Source organism: Malurus melanocephalus, unplaced genomic scaffold (assembly GCF_030028575.1).
Source record: "Malurus melanocephalus ecotype Western Australia unplaced genomic scaffold, MMel_1.1 scaffold_681, whole genome shotgun sequence".
NCBI classification, from domain to species: Eukaryota; Metazoa; Chordata; class Aves; order Passeriformes; family Maluridae; genus Malurus; species Malurus melanocephalus.
In genome coordinates this window covers 158,117-174,252 of record NW_026623913.1, presented here as the reverse complement: position 1 = coordinate 174,252, position 16,136 = coordinate 158,117, and the positions used below count along the sequence as shown (strand labels likewise).

General features: G+C 44.3%; 1 protein-coding gene across 3 annotated transcripts in view; it reads left to right on the top strand.

The window, feature by feature from the left end:
* Positions 1 to 16,136, top strand: part of SLC23A2 (solute carrier family 23 member 2) — a 54,705-nt gene that overhangs the window by 10,384 nt on the left and 28,185 nt on the right. Inside the window, exons 1-3 of one of the 3 annotated variants that reach the window (XM_057384059.1) lie at positions 3,949 to 4,033; positions 13,111 to 13,382; positions 15,544 to 15,642. In XM_057384059.1, coding sequence (XP_057240042.1) covers positions 13,278 to 13,382; positions 15,544 to 15,642 — 204 coding nt within the window. In that variant the 5' untranslated portion in view covers positions 3,949 to 4,033; positions 13,111 to 13,277. Of the gene's footprint in view, positions 1 to 3,948; positions 4,034 to 10,514; positions 10,555 to 13,110; positions 13,383 to 15,543; positions 15,643 to 16,136 lie in introns of those variants that run through there. The other 2 variants (XM_057384061.1, XM_057384058.1) reach the window with 2 other exon arrangements.

Genomic DNA, 16,136 nt, shown 5'->3' with positions numbered 1-16,136 from the left:
TCAGTGAATACAATAACAGGWCCCAAAAAGCACATTCCTTCTCCATTAATTTTGGAAGTGCTTTGATCTGTGCCTGTGGAGTGTAGGGCTTTGACTTCACCATTCTTTTATTGTTCTTTCTTGAAAATGGTTCTTTATTTCTTGCCCAGAAATCAGCCACAGGTATTTTTAAAGGCATTTCCATCTTGTAATTACTTTTTATATAGAACTCTGTGTCTGCTTTGATGTACATCTGAGACCCTGGATTTTTCTTACAAGTATTTTGAGAAATGCATGTTTGCAGGAAAAGTTCTAATAAACACCMTAATAATACAGGCTATAGCCAAATTAGGGATTTAAGAACAGAAGTTGTGCACAAAGCATTRCATTCTCCAACCAGAAATGCAGAATTCATCTGCCATGGATTGTCTCAAGGTGCCCTTTCTCTAGGAGAGAGGGATTTACATTTGGTGGGATCAGTCAGGTGGGGACAGTGGGATATGGAAAAGGGGGATGGTGTCAGTAGGAGCCAGGACTGAGCATCGCTCCCTGAATTAACTGGGAAGCTTTCAGARCAATTACAGTAATTCCTGGTGTAGATTTGACTCAGCATTAGGCAAGAGCAGTAGATGTTTTCATGTTATAGCAGATCTTCTGGTACGTGCTTTTTCAAGGACCTTAGAATTGAGTGAATTTATAAATGCCCTCTAAGATCAAACATAATAGCTGAGTCTTGCTGCTGTTCCCASTTGTGGATGGAAGTGGATCTATTTRTGGTACTCGTGTGTGGTGCTATTTTCTGTGTTTGCTGTATTATATTCTGGAGGATGTTCATGGGAGGCTGCTGATTAAATAAGCTGATGTAAAAGATTGCATGTTTGCTGTGACTTTGGGAGGAAAAATACTTAAATTAGGAGATTGCTACAAAAATGTAGTGAGGGGGCCCATTGAGCTGTCAGAAATAAGGCCTCCTCCACTTCACCCCCGGGTGAAACAGGATGTTCTTGCAAGGAAAATGTGCCTCTTCCTGAGAGCACTGCTGGCACTGACTCCATCGCTCTTACCTTTTTGATGTTTTTCCTTSTTCTTACTGAAGGTTCAAAGGAGGTTGAAGGTTACCAGGTTGTCTGCAGCCCCTGTGTCACTTTACTTTTGTTTTGGTGATGGGAGATAACCRTTGTGTGTCACCCCTGTGCGGTGTTGTCAGTGCAGGGGGAATAGGGGCCTTCAGAAAAGGATTTCGTCCTGCCTGATTGCTGCAGAACTGGAGAGAATATCCTCAGAATAAATACTCCAACTTGGAACATTGTCAGTAGCTTACCAATGTGTGTCCGGGAGCAAACAGAATTTGGCTGAAACGCTCTTGGAAGTGTTGGTTCAGCCTTAAACTGGTTGTCTGAGAAGGTGACAAGAAATTGCATTTTCTCATAATAATCAAAGTGAACTCCTCATAGGAGTAACATTTCCAAGCCATAGAAATGCTTCCACCAGTTTGCATTTCAGATACTAAGTAGGCTATAAAAGTGATGAGTGGCTGTGTCAGATCATCATGACAAAGCTTCCTGCTGAGGCAGAGCGAGATAAATCCACTGCTCTCCCATCAATCAAGTGTGGCCATTCACAGTGCTCTCAGCTGTTTATTCCTGCCTGGCTTCCACACCATTTTGGAATTAAAGCTGCACTGTGAAATATTCCAATGCTTGAGAGAGTGAAGTTACATTTTGAGTTAGTATTCCCCTGGAGTGTGACAATGATTCCAGTACCTGTTCACTGCTGGGAATTGTAACCCCCACAACTCATGCTTGCACCTCTCCTGACATCAGTCCTGGAAGCTGGGGTAGAAGCAGAAATACCTAGATTAGTAGGTGGTTTATTTGCATTGAGTGTAAATGCAAAGTAATCAGAAATAAATGGTCCAATGTTGAAATTCTCCACTCACCAGTGATGAATTTTGGAGCAATTAGTTTTAATTGCAAGGTAAACAGWTGAATCTTTAATTGGATACTTGAGAATTTTCATTGCATTGAACTCAGTTATACTTTGAACTGTGATATTCAGGGCAAGAAGTATTTGAGTCCCTGGCACTGTTGAATCCAACTATTAAAAACAATTCTGGACATTGGAGTAAAAATGCAAATAGCTTGTTTCTGTCAAAACCTAAAGTCTTCCTTATGCAAGTGGTTACTTAGTCCTTTAGCTCCCTGTGAGYACATCAAATGCTTTGGATCTACAACATTTTCCAGCATGTTGCTTAGAAGTATCATAGATTAGTGATCTTCAGCCAGTCTTGCTGCAGCAGTTGGTATTTTGTGGTCTTAAACTTGAGGTTTGATGATGTTTGTGTTCAGAACTCTTAAGATTTCTCCATGTTGAAATTAAGATATTTGTGTTTGTGAAAACAGGAATTCAGGAGAGAGGAAAAGAAAGAATCTAATAATTGGAAAGGGAGTAGAGGGGGAAACTTTTCAACATCTCTCTGCAGTGGGGATTAAATGCTGGAATGTCCTGTGGGTTTGCGTGTGCAYGCATTGCACAAAGCAATTAGTGCAGATACTTTGATTGCTTCCATGGATCTGAGCGAGGGACGAATAAGGAGCATTGCACGGGACAAGCATCAGCTTCCCATTAAACGTGCCTTGTTCAGGCGTTGGCTCTTTGATGCAGGAGTGAGCACACACCGAGCCCGGAGCTGCAGGCGCAGGATCCAGCAGTGAGTGGGCAATTCTGACTTGTGTGAGGCTGCCAGGGCTGGATGGAGCCAAGGGGGCTGGAATGCCTGGGCCAGTGGCYTCTCACTGCCTCTACACATTTGGGTGCAAAAAGGGCATTTCAGGTACAGTGAGCTCATCTTTGTSCCCTTGAGCTCTTGGCTCGCTCTCAGTTGCGTGCAAGGGGTGGAGTTGCTGCCGGTAAATGTGGGCACAAGCTGCTCACTGAGTGTCACTTTGTGGTGGCCTGTTCTGATTGTGGCTTCAGTATCAGTTATAGGGTGATGGTGTCTCATTAATGGTTTGATAAAGGGAAATGGGAGAYGGAGATGGTGTAACTCAGGGGCAGCTTGAAGCAGGGTGATATCAGATTTGTGATATCACAAATTGTGGAGTGATGTTTAGGAGAGTAAGGACAGTCTCTGTGCTCCCAGAAAATGGGGGTGGGGCAAGGAGATCATGGGAAGCAATTCTAGAATCATAGAATTGTTTGGGTTGGAAAAGACCTTTAAGACCAAGTTCAACCATTAAGCCAGAACTGCCACATCCTCCACTAAAYCATGTCCCAAATGCAACATCTAYGTGTCTTTTAAACTCCTCCAGTGATGGGGACTCACCCATTTCCCTGGACAGCATGTTCCAGTGCTTGACAGCCCTTTATTTTTTGTTGGTTTTGTCGTTGTTTCAAATCTTTCACTTCTCCTGTGACCCTTTCCATCTCACTTTGCCCCATGCCCATCACTGTTACTCAGCATTTTCCATTGGGGAAGTGAATGAGCCYAGCATGAGTCCTGTTGTGTTTCAGTTCCCAGTGAGGTTGGTGATTACTGACCCTTGTGTTAGGGAAGAGCTTTGAGATCTGGRACCTCTTCGAAATTTTGTCTAATTGCTAATAAAAATATTTCCGTGCAAGTTGCACTAGGGAGGCTCATGGAAAAACCCTTGGAGAAAAATCCCATCCTGATTACAGCTGCTGCAGCCCGGCATGTAAATATTTATGCCTTCTTGTTGTGTTTGGAGGGCTGTGGCTCGGTGTTCTCCTTGTGGGGCTGCAGTTTGTGTYTGAGCCTGGAAGCTCGCAGGGCTGGGCTGCCCCGGTTGCTTTGCATAAGCTTGGCAGAGGTGTGGAGTAACCGTGGTGTCCATGGGCTGCCTTCCTGCCTGGCTGTTGTGTAACCACGGGCTGGGATTGGACGKGGAGCAGTTACACAATGCAGAGAGAAGCTGGAGTATAAAAGTGCTCCTGGGGAATGTCTGCATCCTTCAGGCTTCTGCTCCAGCTCTGACTGCTGCCCCGGGCACCCTCTGCGAGAGGCACTGCAGGAGCCGCCCAGGACTTGCAAGAGGTTGGTGCAGGTTTACCTTGGGATTCACATTCCAGTGGGGATGATTGCAAAGATTCAACTGCCTTGGTGTCAGCATTATTAAATAAGAAACTTGTATTTGCAAGTGTTAATAACTTACTTTCCATATGCTAAAGATTCAAGGACTTAATTTTTCATTTTAAAATTTTTATCACTATAAAAAGAGGTATTTACTCTTCCAAAAGTATTTACTGTTTTCTGTTTATCTGTAAACTTTGCTTTTCTTTTAATTTTTAAAATGGGAAAAATTTGTATGAGATTTATGCAGTAAAAGAGATTTTAAGAAAGTTTGAGCACAAAAATACAGCATCTTGGTTAGTTTTTGAAAGTTTAKTAATTCCAGATCTTACTAAGTTATGTTAAATGGAAGTGAAGTATTTATTTCATGATAAGCCTAACAGATAACTCAGTGTAAAACTTTTCAAGTGTGTGATAAGTTGCTGGCTTTTTATTGATTACTGGACTCAAGCTGTTCTCCTTCCAAAGGAGTGAGAGTCTGGTTCCAAARTAGCCATAGGGATGCTTCAGCCTTTGGAAAAGAGCTTTKTCTTCAGAGCTGAAAAACTGGCACATTACCTTGATTTACTTAATAAATGGAATTTTTCTTAGATGAGTCTCTAACCCCACCATTGTTTTAATGTGATTAAAGTCTTGGAAAGAAGGGAGCTTTCATCAAAGTGCCAARTCCAAGTACAAAGCAGGCTGAGAAAGGACCCACTGTGTGCTCAGGTTGCTTTGAGTGCCGTGAAGARGCTTAACGAACTGTGTATTAATATCCATAATAACGTGGAGCTGTTGGACTCCCCAAATTATTAATTCTCCACGGAAGACTGTAAGGACTCCATACCATWACAAATCAAATTAATGTGTGCCATACACTGTGCAAGGTGTGCTGAGCTCYAAGTCAGACTATGAAGTAGCTTTATAGGGAACAGTGAGGCAGGATTTRATTTTTATTTACCCTGAGTCTGGAGAACTCTGCAGGTGTCAGCTCACAGCAGTCACTGTGCTACACTCTGTGCAGATAACAAGTTGTAAAACTGTAATCTGCCACATTTTGCTTGCACTTCTTTGGAATTTAGTCTAACGGTTTCTCCCATGTTCTTTGTCCACTGGTGGGGTCCCCTGGGGAGCGTGGCAAATGCACTSCACAGAATTTGGGCGGAACTGTTCTGTTGAACAAGAAAATAAGAATAATGGGGTGAAAGATGATGAAGGAACTGCTTGGCCGAAAGTATTTTGACCAAACACAACCTTCAGGTTGACTTGTACTGGACAYACTCACATTTCAGCTATTTTAGCTTAGAATCACAGCCTAACTAAGCTCTTAGTTAGTAACTTTATTAAGCAAACTTACAGATTTTTAAAGGTATGAGATTCTTTGTTAAACATCTCATTCAGCTGGATTTAAGTCCCCTTCTCAAGGAGCTCATTCACACAGAAAGTTAATGAGATTTAGCTAATGTGCTTTAAATACATGGAAAGTTTGAGCTCGGCATAACTTTCCTGCTTATCTTGGTGTAGACTTGCTGTAATCATRTTGGTCAGTTATTAAAGCACCGTTCTGGATGGCAGTCAAAATACCAACTACTTAAAAATTCATTAGTGTCTACAAAGAAAGAATATGTTTGTGCTTTGAAGAGCTACTTTGCAGTGAAGGAACTTCTTAAAGTTGATTGCCCATCAACTCTTTTTAAAATCTAAATTTAGGGTTTTTAAAACTTAAATGTTAGGAAGTTTGGATATTTAACAGTATTTTATTTGTCTCTGCTGCAGGTAAAAGGGAGCAATGCCTTTTTGTGTCAAGTTAAATTTGAAGTCTGCTTTTCTTCARTTGTGGGTGTAGTTCAGTGGAGGAGGGAAGTCTCCAGGACACTTAAGGCTGTGGTGGCATTTCAGTGCAGCTGCAGTTCATGGGAAGGAACTCAGTGTCCAGGAGGCCCCTGCTAAAGACAAATCACAAGTTTCCTGGGACCAAAGAGGCTGTTTCAAACAGCCCAAGGAAAAGCTCAGTCTGAGATTGAAGCAGGAGGRTGGTGTCTACATGTAGCAAGAGAAAGTTAAGTTTGGGTTCTGGGCACCTTTTTCATRTCTGTGAGATGGTGAAAATGCCCTGGAAGGCAGAAAAAAATGYCCTTTGGGCACTCCTGCATGTGGACAGTGGGTGGGACCTCACAGGTGCCATATCCAGGTATGGATMTGAGATGTAACACTATGAAGCGATTGGACTTGTGGTTCTGCACACAGGACTTTGATTGCATCATTTAAGTACTTACTGGGCTTTTTTAACCTCGATAGTGAGATGTTTGTGGCTTTTTTTAACTCGAGAGAACCTTTTTCCTAGGAAAACATCCAGCACCCCTTGGACACCTGGTACTCTTTTGGTGGTTTGTAATTTGGTACTTAATATTTTAAAATCCCTTAGTAATGTTTTGTTTCATTTCTAACAGGTTCTCAGAAAAAAAGTAATTCTAATGTTTACTTATGTAAGCTGTGAAATAGGTGTGAATAGCTGTGCAGGCTGGAGAGGGAAAAGGGGGGCTGTTCTAAGGTTCTTCTGGTATTACAAACAGCAGAAAAGTGAGGACACAGATAAATCCAGTGCCTGGAGCTGATGCACAGCAGACAAGGTCTGTTTAATAACAAAAAGATGAAGTTTGGGGTTTTAATACCTTGATGGCACAAAATAGGTACAGAAGTTTAGTGTGGTGGGTGTAGCTAGAGCCAGTGGCAATATGGAGAAAGCTGCTATTCCATAATTAACTGGGAATTGCCTTGCCTCTATGTGGAATTGTGAGTCTGGCCGGTCTAACTCTGCTTTGTAAGCAAACTCTTGTCTAATTGGAGCATTTACAACATTCCTTAATTGTCTGCACTACCAGCCTGCCAAACACTCCTGTGCCCCTGACCAGTTTGGTGCACTGTTCTGGGGAAGGAATTCCTTTTAGAACTTTCCAGATCTCTTGGCATCCATCCTGCCACCTTCTAGAGCTCCCTGGGTATTCTGGTGCCAATCCTAGACCATGTCTGCCTGTCCTGTCTCTGTGCCTTTCCTCTAGAATCCCTGCTGTCAGCAGCTCTGTCCCATGGCCTGTGGTTTCTCTGTGACTCATCCTGGAGAGGAGAATGAGCCGCTTGGCCTAAATGTATGTTTTTACCCCAAAGAAAGTGAATCCTGTGTGTTTGTTATTGGCTTAAATTTTTCATAGCTGTGACACTGCAGGAACTGAGAGTTTGCCTTTAGTTTCTGTTTCCAGYATGTCCTTTCCAGAACGAGCTCCCCAGTGCTCACTGCCTTGGGCCTAGGCAAGTGAAGTGAAGTTTAAAGCTGGTTTCATCCTCTGCTCAGACTTGGTACATTTAACAAGAAAATAGTGTGCAGGAAGTCCAAGTCCCTTTCCACATCTCTGTTGCGTGTCTGCTGCCAAAAATATARTCTCAGACCTAGAGGATGTGTTGATTTGTTTAAACACAACATGTGCCTGAGTTTCAGAGGTGCCAAACACTTGGAACTGCCCTGGAAGGTGGTGAAATTCCAGAGACACCTCCAGTGTGACAACTTCTGGCTGAGCATCATCTCTGCTTGCAGGAGAAAGTTGGTCTGTTCACATGAGCCTGACAGCTAATTAAAATAATAAATTGATGATTGTAATTAAGCAGTGACCTTAATTTGATTGTAATCTCCTTAGTGTGTGCAACAGACAGAGCTCTCTTGGCTCTTCAGCCATCTGTAACAGCCAAAGAGGTCCTGGCTGGCTCTGCCATTGCTCCTTCTTCAGGGAGGTGTGACATGGGACAAACCCGCCATGGTGTTCCTGGGAGCTTGCCATCAATACACTCCACAGAATTGGAGTAGTTTCCCAAGCATGGGCTGATTCATCAGCAGCTGGTTTTATCACCACACTTGTTGTGCTTCCTTTATGAATATTACCCTTGTTTGGCAGGGAAGGGCCACCAAATTCATGCCAGTCCCTGATTTTCCACAGTCAGGGTGGGGAGGCTCACAGGGACAGWTTAGAGATCAGGACGGGSATTGTCACCCTGTGCTGGGCACTGCTGAGGCCACASCTCAAGTTCTGTGTCCAGTTCTGGCCCCTCACCCCAAGATGCTGAGGGGCAGAAGCTTGTCCAGAGAAGGACACTGAACTGGGGAAGGGTCCAGAGCACCAGCAGAGGGTTCAGCCTGGAGAAAAGGAGGCTCAGAAGGGACCTTCTGGTTCTCCACAGCTCCCTGACAGGAGGGGGCAGCCAGGGCAGGTCGGGCTCTGCTTCCAGGGAACAGGGTCAGGACCAAGGGAAATGGCCTCAAGCTGTGCCAGGGGAGCTTCAGGTTGGACAGGAGGAATTTCTCCATGGAAGGGGTGGTCAAGCTTTGGCAGGGACTGCCCAGGGCAATGGTGGATTCCCCACCCCTGGAGGTGTCCAGGGAAGGACTGGCTGTGCATTCAGTGCTCTGGACTGATGACAAGATGGGGATTGTCACAGGTTGGACTTCATGGTCTTGAAGRTCTTCCCCACCTAAATAGTTCTGGGATTAACTGGATCATTCTGTTTGGCACTTGCACTATATGAAGAGGAGGCGGGTGTACAGTCACCTTTCAGAGAGCCTGGGATTTCCCTTTTACCCTTTCCAACAGCTTTTACTCGTGACCAAGCCCTTGCAGCAGGACTTGGTGTCTGAGGGAGAGCGATCCAGCAAAGCACAGCCATGAGGTACCTGATTTCTACTTCTTTGCAGACAGTGAAACATCTGTGGCTGTTCAGTAGCTCCTGTCTGCAGCTCGGGTTCTGGGGAACCTGATACCAGCTCTGAAATGCTGCAGCCCCATCCTGCAGAGGAGGCTGCTCAAGTTGTGTTCAAACTTGGTGCCCACTGTTCATGCTTATCTCAGCTTTGTGCTCAGCCAGCAGTCTCCTGGCCTCTGAAACCCTGCACAGATCCGTGTGGAAAGTCTAAAGTATTTTGTTTATCACTGGGTGGTGAGACTGGCTCAGCTGAGAGAAATTTAGGATCTAGTTAGAATTCAACCTTTGTGGTTTTGGACAGTTTTTGGTCTGACTTTGGCAAATAAGGGAATATGCAGGGCTGCTGGAGATCCTTTCACTTCGGAAAAACTAATTTGCAGGGCTGAAAGTCATGGGGGAGCCTGAGCTTCCTCCAGGGGGTTAATCTCTAGGTCTGCTTATTGCAAATGAGCTTTACAGTATTGACATGTCCTGAGCATGAGCTGCTCCCCAGTCTTGGTGCTGCCAGTCCAACAGCACCTGGCAAAATGTTGGCTATTCTAAGGGAAGTTCAAAGAAACTCTGAAACAACCTAGAACCTGTTACTGCCCAGGAATGTCACAGTCTGGAGGTTGGTTTTGTTTTCCCCAATATTTGCTGTGCCAAGCTCTGGATTCCAGTGTTAGAGTTAAAGGCATTCCTAGTAGGTCTTTAGCACTGTAGGGATAAATTGCCTTCACAGCAAATCTGATTCAGGGAATATTTTTTKGTGTGGTTCAGCCAAAAATTATATCCAATGCTTTTAAAGGAAACAGKGCAGGCAAGGGAGATCTCTGTATTACATTGCCTACTCCTTCATGGGTTCGTGGCCAGTTTTGCCTTCCATGGTAATAAGCTCTTTATGTCTATCTCTGCGTTTTATCCCGACCAAATTAACCCTTGGACCTACTTAAGAGATGAGCTTTCAAAGGATTTTTTACTGACTCTTTTTTAATGACTCACAGGTAGTTTGGTATCTTGTGAAGTAGAAGCACTTTGTACAGCCTGCTGTGGCACAAGGGCAGATTTTCCTGTAGGAAAACCTTTGTTGTGTATTCCAGTAGATGTTTTTTATTTGTAGTAGAGATTCCAGAGCATATTTACAGGCAGAAGCTGCAGAAAGATAAAGAGTATTTAATCAGAATCTTGCATTGTAGATCTCCATTTCTGATGGGTTTTATCTTTCTTTCCATGAGCTTTAAAATGCATCCTAACTAATTTAAACAAAATAGGAGCAGCGTTGGCAAAAGCGAAAATGTAGTGGGCGGTCATGGAAGTGTAAGAAGGTGATGTGGTGTCAGACCACACACTGCCACCTCTTTGTGTCCTCTCGTGATGTCTCCAAATCTGGAGAGAGCTTCGTGCTGGAGAAGAGGCAAATGTTGAAGGTACAGAGTAGCTTTTCCCTGGCAAAAAGACTTTTCTTCCTGATCTTGCACCTGGGCTATCTCCTGCTTTTTGTCTAAATCCTAATCTTATCTACAGCATTGTAAACTCCTGGCAGCTCTTGTCTTTCCTGTGTTAAACACAGGTGTGCACTGGAGGTAATTTGGTGTAGAAAGGTGAACATTAATCAGAGTCCTGACGGAAATTTCACTTCCAGCCTTTCCATTTGATCCGAGCCTGCAGATGATGGATTGTACTGAGTGAACCTGCCTGATGTTGAATGAGTTTTATCTCTTTCTCCRTGACTTTTCAGCTTCTGACCAGTTGGATTTGCTATGGAGGGCTGTAAAAATGTATGAGTCATATACATTTGGGCTCATTTGGTGGGTCATGAAAGCTGATAAGGAACGATATCTCCCAGAAGAGGTTATCTGCTTCTCTTTGATGCTCCTGATTGGAGAATAAAAGTGTTCCAAAAATCCCTGGTTATCATCTGTGTCATTAAGTGCAAGTTTAATTACTGAGTAGAAGCAAGAGGAGCTGGGAAATTTGTCCTCCTGKTTTTTCTTGGACCAACACCTCCTGACACAAACACTCCCTCTCTTTAGGAAAAGTAGCTATGAGGCTCTTTTTGCCTGTTAATTGGGAATTCCTTGTTTGGGAACCCTCATCCAAATGCTGTTGTTTTGGCTATAGTGTGTTAGCTCTCAGCAATTAATAAAAGGCAAGCTTTGTTGCTGTCCTGCTGAAATTCCCAAGAACAATTCCCAAGGAGTGATCACATCTTGGAGAAGATAGCAGTCCTGCTGTTGTGCAGTGCACAGTAAAGCAGGATTAGAGTATTTTCTTTTTTATCTGGAGATGTTGGTTAATGCCAGCTAAGCAGCTTATGGTGCYAGAGCATCTTAGAGCAGATCCCATGACTGCCAGATTTTCTGACTCCAGGTGTTACTGGCCCTAACTTAGGGAGGTGTCCTGCTGCCCTTTCCCTTCCTGATCCAAGGTGATAAAGCTGCCAGACTAAACCTTACTTGTCGCCATCACTGATTTTCTTGGAGAATAATATGTCTATAATAACAGAAAAAGACAGATTCTTTTCTCTTTGTTCTTGTGTGCTTGGAAAAAGAATCCCTCGTTGCTCTGCAGTGAATGCAAATAAAAAACCCCTCCAAGAATTCCAGCCCAGACCCCCCACTGCCCCCAAAATTTTAACCAGAACCTGTCTTCTCTCTACCCTGAGCTGCACGTAGAAGGGGAGATGTGTGGTTATTGCAAAACTAGGAATTACTTTTCTCTAGAACAAGACTGGGGTATTCAAACCAGTCTTCTCATTCAGTATTCAAGTGAGAAATAATTAATTATGCTACCTTAATATTTACTTTCATAAAGAAATCTTAACACTGATTTGGAGGCAGTCCCTTCCCTCCTGTCTTGATTTAATTAATGCTTCAAGAGATCTCAGTGCCCAAATGGTCTTTCTTATGTAACTTTTCAAGAGATACCTACATTGCTTTGAAAGATTAATATTTCTTTCTCCTCAAGGAACCAGAATTTTCCAGAAAATGGGCAATTAACAGCTGTTAAAAGGKTCTAAAATATTAGTATTCATATATTAGTACAGTCCTGAATTTCCCTCAGCAGAAGAGTCTGTCTCAAGTTCAGTTATTATTGCAATTACAGTAGACAGGAGCTGCTGGCATTTACTGAGCAGCATTTGGAAGGGAGACTTAAGAAAAAAAGCAAACCCTATTCCTTCCTTTCCAATACAAACCTCTGTTTGTGAATGTCCATGAGCTGCATTTCCATCTTAGGGTTCAGCTGAGTATGTCATTACTTGCTTTTGAAGTAACACCCGTGTGAGTGGGTTCTGCTGCTTGAATGTGTTTCTGACTGCAGAAAATTCCACCTTCTGTGACTTTTAAGAGACCATTTTTCAGGTTCTGTTCTGTACTTTCTGTACCTGTAGTTGACTTACTTTCACCTGTAGGTGTTGGCAGCTGCATTTTTGTTTGAGGCTCCATAACTACAGGTTGCAAACCTTGATTTGCTGCAGGATTTTCTGTGCTGCCTTKTGGGAAGTTTAGGTTAAAATGTGTTAGTTACTGTTCTTTAGACTTGGAAATAAAAAAAATGTGGAGATGATAATGGTCTGACTGGTCTAAATGAAGGAGCAAATATGGGAAGACTGTACTGTAGTGACCCATCTGGGAAAACAAGAGAGACCCACTAAGGTGTCTGATCTTTCCTCTGCCAAAGGAGAAGTGGAACTAATTGAAATACACCAGTTTATCCTGAAACAGTTGCTTCAAAATTATCAGGCAAATTACTTGGAATGTTCATCATGCAAGTGGGATAATTTTGGCTGAGGGTGTTCAGCAGTAAGGACTGTTKCTATCTGAAACAGTCTCATTGAACGCTAGGTGTGCCTCACTTTCCCTCCAGTCTGAGCTTCCTGGATGCTTTTTATTTTAAAATAAGTGTGTTTCAAAGAAAGSATTCAGTTACACAGAGGTAAACCTGTGAGTAGCTCTGCAAATTTACACTCCTTGGAGAAGCCCARATCTTGTTTGGAGTGAATGTCCAGCTGTGGTACTGCTGTGTACCTGGAGAACAGGTGTGTTTTGTTCCCAAAATGTTCTGTGGAAGTGGTTGTAAAATATGAAAAATCCTAGGGTTTCAAGATACTGCTAATGACTGAAAACCAAAAGAGAAGAATGAGGGAATAATTGCAGTATTCCATTCCAAAAGAATTTAAATACCTCAGCTTTATGTTTGAATGATAATTATCAGGAAGGAATGATGAGAGTTGGTGAGTCACGAGCATGAAAGGGAATCCAGGCTRTGGGACTTGTGCTTTTATTCATCTGTTTCAGGTAACAAAAARTGTCAACTTCTCCCTTCAATCCTAGGAGCCATTGATTCAAACAACACCGTGATGTCCCAGCTGGATTACTGAGCACTTGTGTGATTCCTGGAGGTGCTGCAGTTTTAATAAGGAGCTGTCCTTAGTTCTTGGCCTGTCGTCCCAGAAGCACCTTCTGGGTGCTGCCTGCAAGTCCTGGACATTCTGGAAACGATGGGGATCGGCAAGAACACCACTTCCAAATCGGTGGAGGCAGGAGGCTCAACAGAGGGCAAATATGAGGATGAATCCAAACATCCCACCTTCTTCACCTTGCCTGTGAGTAGCATTCCAGCACTGCACAGTCAAGCTCGGTGTGAATCACTGAATCATGTTCCACTCATGTTAYACAAACCCTTCATTTCCACTGGCAGTCAGTAACAAACTTCTGCTGCCACTAGATAGAGTTTGTGTATAAACATGGCCAATTACACTGTTTGGTTATTGCATGTTCCCAGGTGTCTTGGTTTGAAAAACAAGTGTTTGCCAGTGAAGGTGGGGACCTCCCTTGGAGTGGCGAATATGATCCCCCTTCCTTCCAAATTATTATAACTTTAAAATCACGAGCTTTCCAGGCAAAGATATAGAAAAAAGGGAACAACAGTTWTTTACTAGTTTGTATAACAAGGTAAATAAGCAACAACAACGACAGCAACAACCAACCCAACCACAAACCCTGCTCTGGGCTGCCACAACACCCGCCCCTTTGGTGCAGTTCCGGTCACAGCCGGCAGGGCAGGGTGGTGCGGTGATTCCGCCGGTGCTGCAGGGGGCGCTGTGGCGTAGGTGCTGCCGGCTTTATCTCCCTCGTGGCAATGGTGGGCACAGGAATGGATGGAGAAGGAGTTCCCTTTAGGARCTCACAGGGTGAGCCGATCCTGGTGCCCCCTCTGGATAGCAAGAAGATCTGTAGCAGGAGCCTCAGAGCAGCCAGATGGGCAAAGAGACGAGCAGAATCCCGCGGCTGCAGATGAGGTGTTTCAGAACTCCACCACTGTAACTGCAATCCCAGGTTTCTGGCAAGGCAGGGGAGCAGAAGCCACAGCGTAGCAAACAGGAATCTAAGGCGGGCCACTGGGCTCTGCAGCAGGCGAGCTCTCCCCCTCGGGCAGCAGGTCCACAGTCCTCCCCAGGGCAGAAGAGAGGGCAACCCCGCCACACACACACACACCTTTCCCCCCAGCCCAAAKTCTTGYGGGRACTCTGCTCTCCACAGAGAGAAAACCTTTAGRTAGGAGGAGTGCCTCCAGGAGTCCTCCTCCCSCYGGGCTTGGCAACTTCTTTTGTCGTTCTTAATGATTCAGTCAATAGGCTAKCRACATTATTGTCTCTTAGCACCAAWAAAMKGGGRAAAAWTYCCCMARRAGGRRRAMMAAARGRRRAAWYYCMAMYTYCMAMMAYWRGRMMWKSMRSMMCCSMAGACACAGCATGATCAGAGTAATGAACTATCCTCCTGCAGCAGATGCCAGCCCCTAATGTAGAATCATGGAATCACTAAGGYTGGAAAAGCTCCAGGATCAAGTCCAACCTGTGATCACTCACCCCCATGTCCACTAAAACATATTGTCAAATGCTATGTCTGCTCTGGTTTTGAACATCCAGGCATGGGGAACCACCACTGCCCTGTGCAGCCCATGCCAGTGCTTTACCACTCTTTCAGTGAATATTTGCCCATATCTTATCTAAACTTCCCATGGCACAACTTGAGGCTGTTTCTTCTCATCCTGTCCTTTGTCCCCTGGGAGCAGAGCCTGACCCCGCCCCAGCTGCCCCCTCCTMTCAGGGAGTTGTGGAGAGCCACAAGGTCCCCCCTGAGCCTCCTTTTYTCCAGGCTGAKCCCCCYAGCTCCCTCAGTTGTTCCTGGTGCTCCAGCCCTTTCCCATTTCCATTCCCTTCCCTGGACATGYTCCAGCCCCTCTATGTCTCTCTTGTGAGGGGCCAAGTCTGGACACAGCACTCAGGGAGCCTCAGCAGAGCTTCCTTGCCCACYTGGGCTCATGTTCACCCTCTGTTGACCACCTGAGTTGCTCAACTGAGTAAGAGGCAGCAGGGAAACATTTGCTTATCTTCTACTTATTCACATTTTCAGTTGAATCATTCCGTTGTACACTGTTGCCTCTTGAGAACTCTTCCAGCCAGTCTGCTCATGGTTCCCCCTACCCAAGCTGTCACTGCCCAGGTTTTCAGGAGATCTGTGTGATGTTTTTGAGGAGCTGTGTTATGTCTTTAGGGGAGCACTGTGTGATGTCTGTCAAGTCTCTCTCTATTGCTAGACCTGCTGTTACAGAAATGATGACTTGCCATGCTTGTCATGTTTTCTGACAAAATGTCAGAGGCAGATGTCAAGTACCAAGGGATGAAACCGAGTGCTATGAGGTGTGATTGCAGAGRAAATGTTTATTTTAAAAGACCTTGTGTTTCTCTCTGTTGTATTTTTAAGGTGGTGATAAATGGTGGAGCAACATCCAGTGGTGATCAGGACACAGAGGACACAGAGCTGATGGCCATCTATACTACAGAAAATGGCATAGCAGAAAAGGTATGGTGGGTTCACTGCTAGGTGAGAACTTGTTCTTGCTCTTTCATTTGTCCACAGCAGTCTCCCCTAGCTGTGAGATTTCCTGTCTCAGCAGACCTGCTGACTTGCAGATTCACATCAGCTTGGGGAGTTCTCCCCTCATGACTCCTGATCCCACACTTCAGTTGCCACACACAGGTCATGACTCAGAAAATGGTAGAAGCAGTTAATGCCTTTTGACCTGGCACCAGAGTTCATAGGATGCAGTTGTTTCATTTCTTTGTGTCCACTGGCCTTTCTCATGGCTTCCCTGGGAAGGCCATTCTTCTCTGCATTTAGTCAAGGGGCCTGGTGGTGTTGAGCACCTTCAAAAGTGGGATCTTCCCCATTGTCCTTCCCAATATCTTCCAAGTTCCAGCCTAATATGTTTGATTTTTCTAGTCCTTTTTCTAGAGGCTTCTAATTATCATTGAGTGAGAGCTTTATGAATGAAAGTATTTTGTTCAGAGAACAAT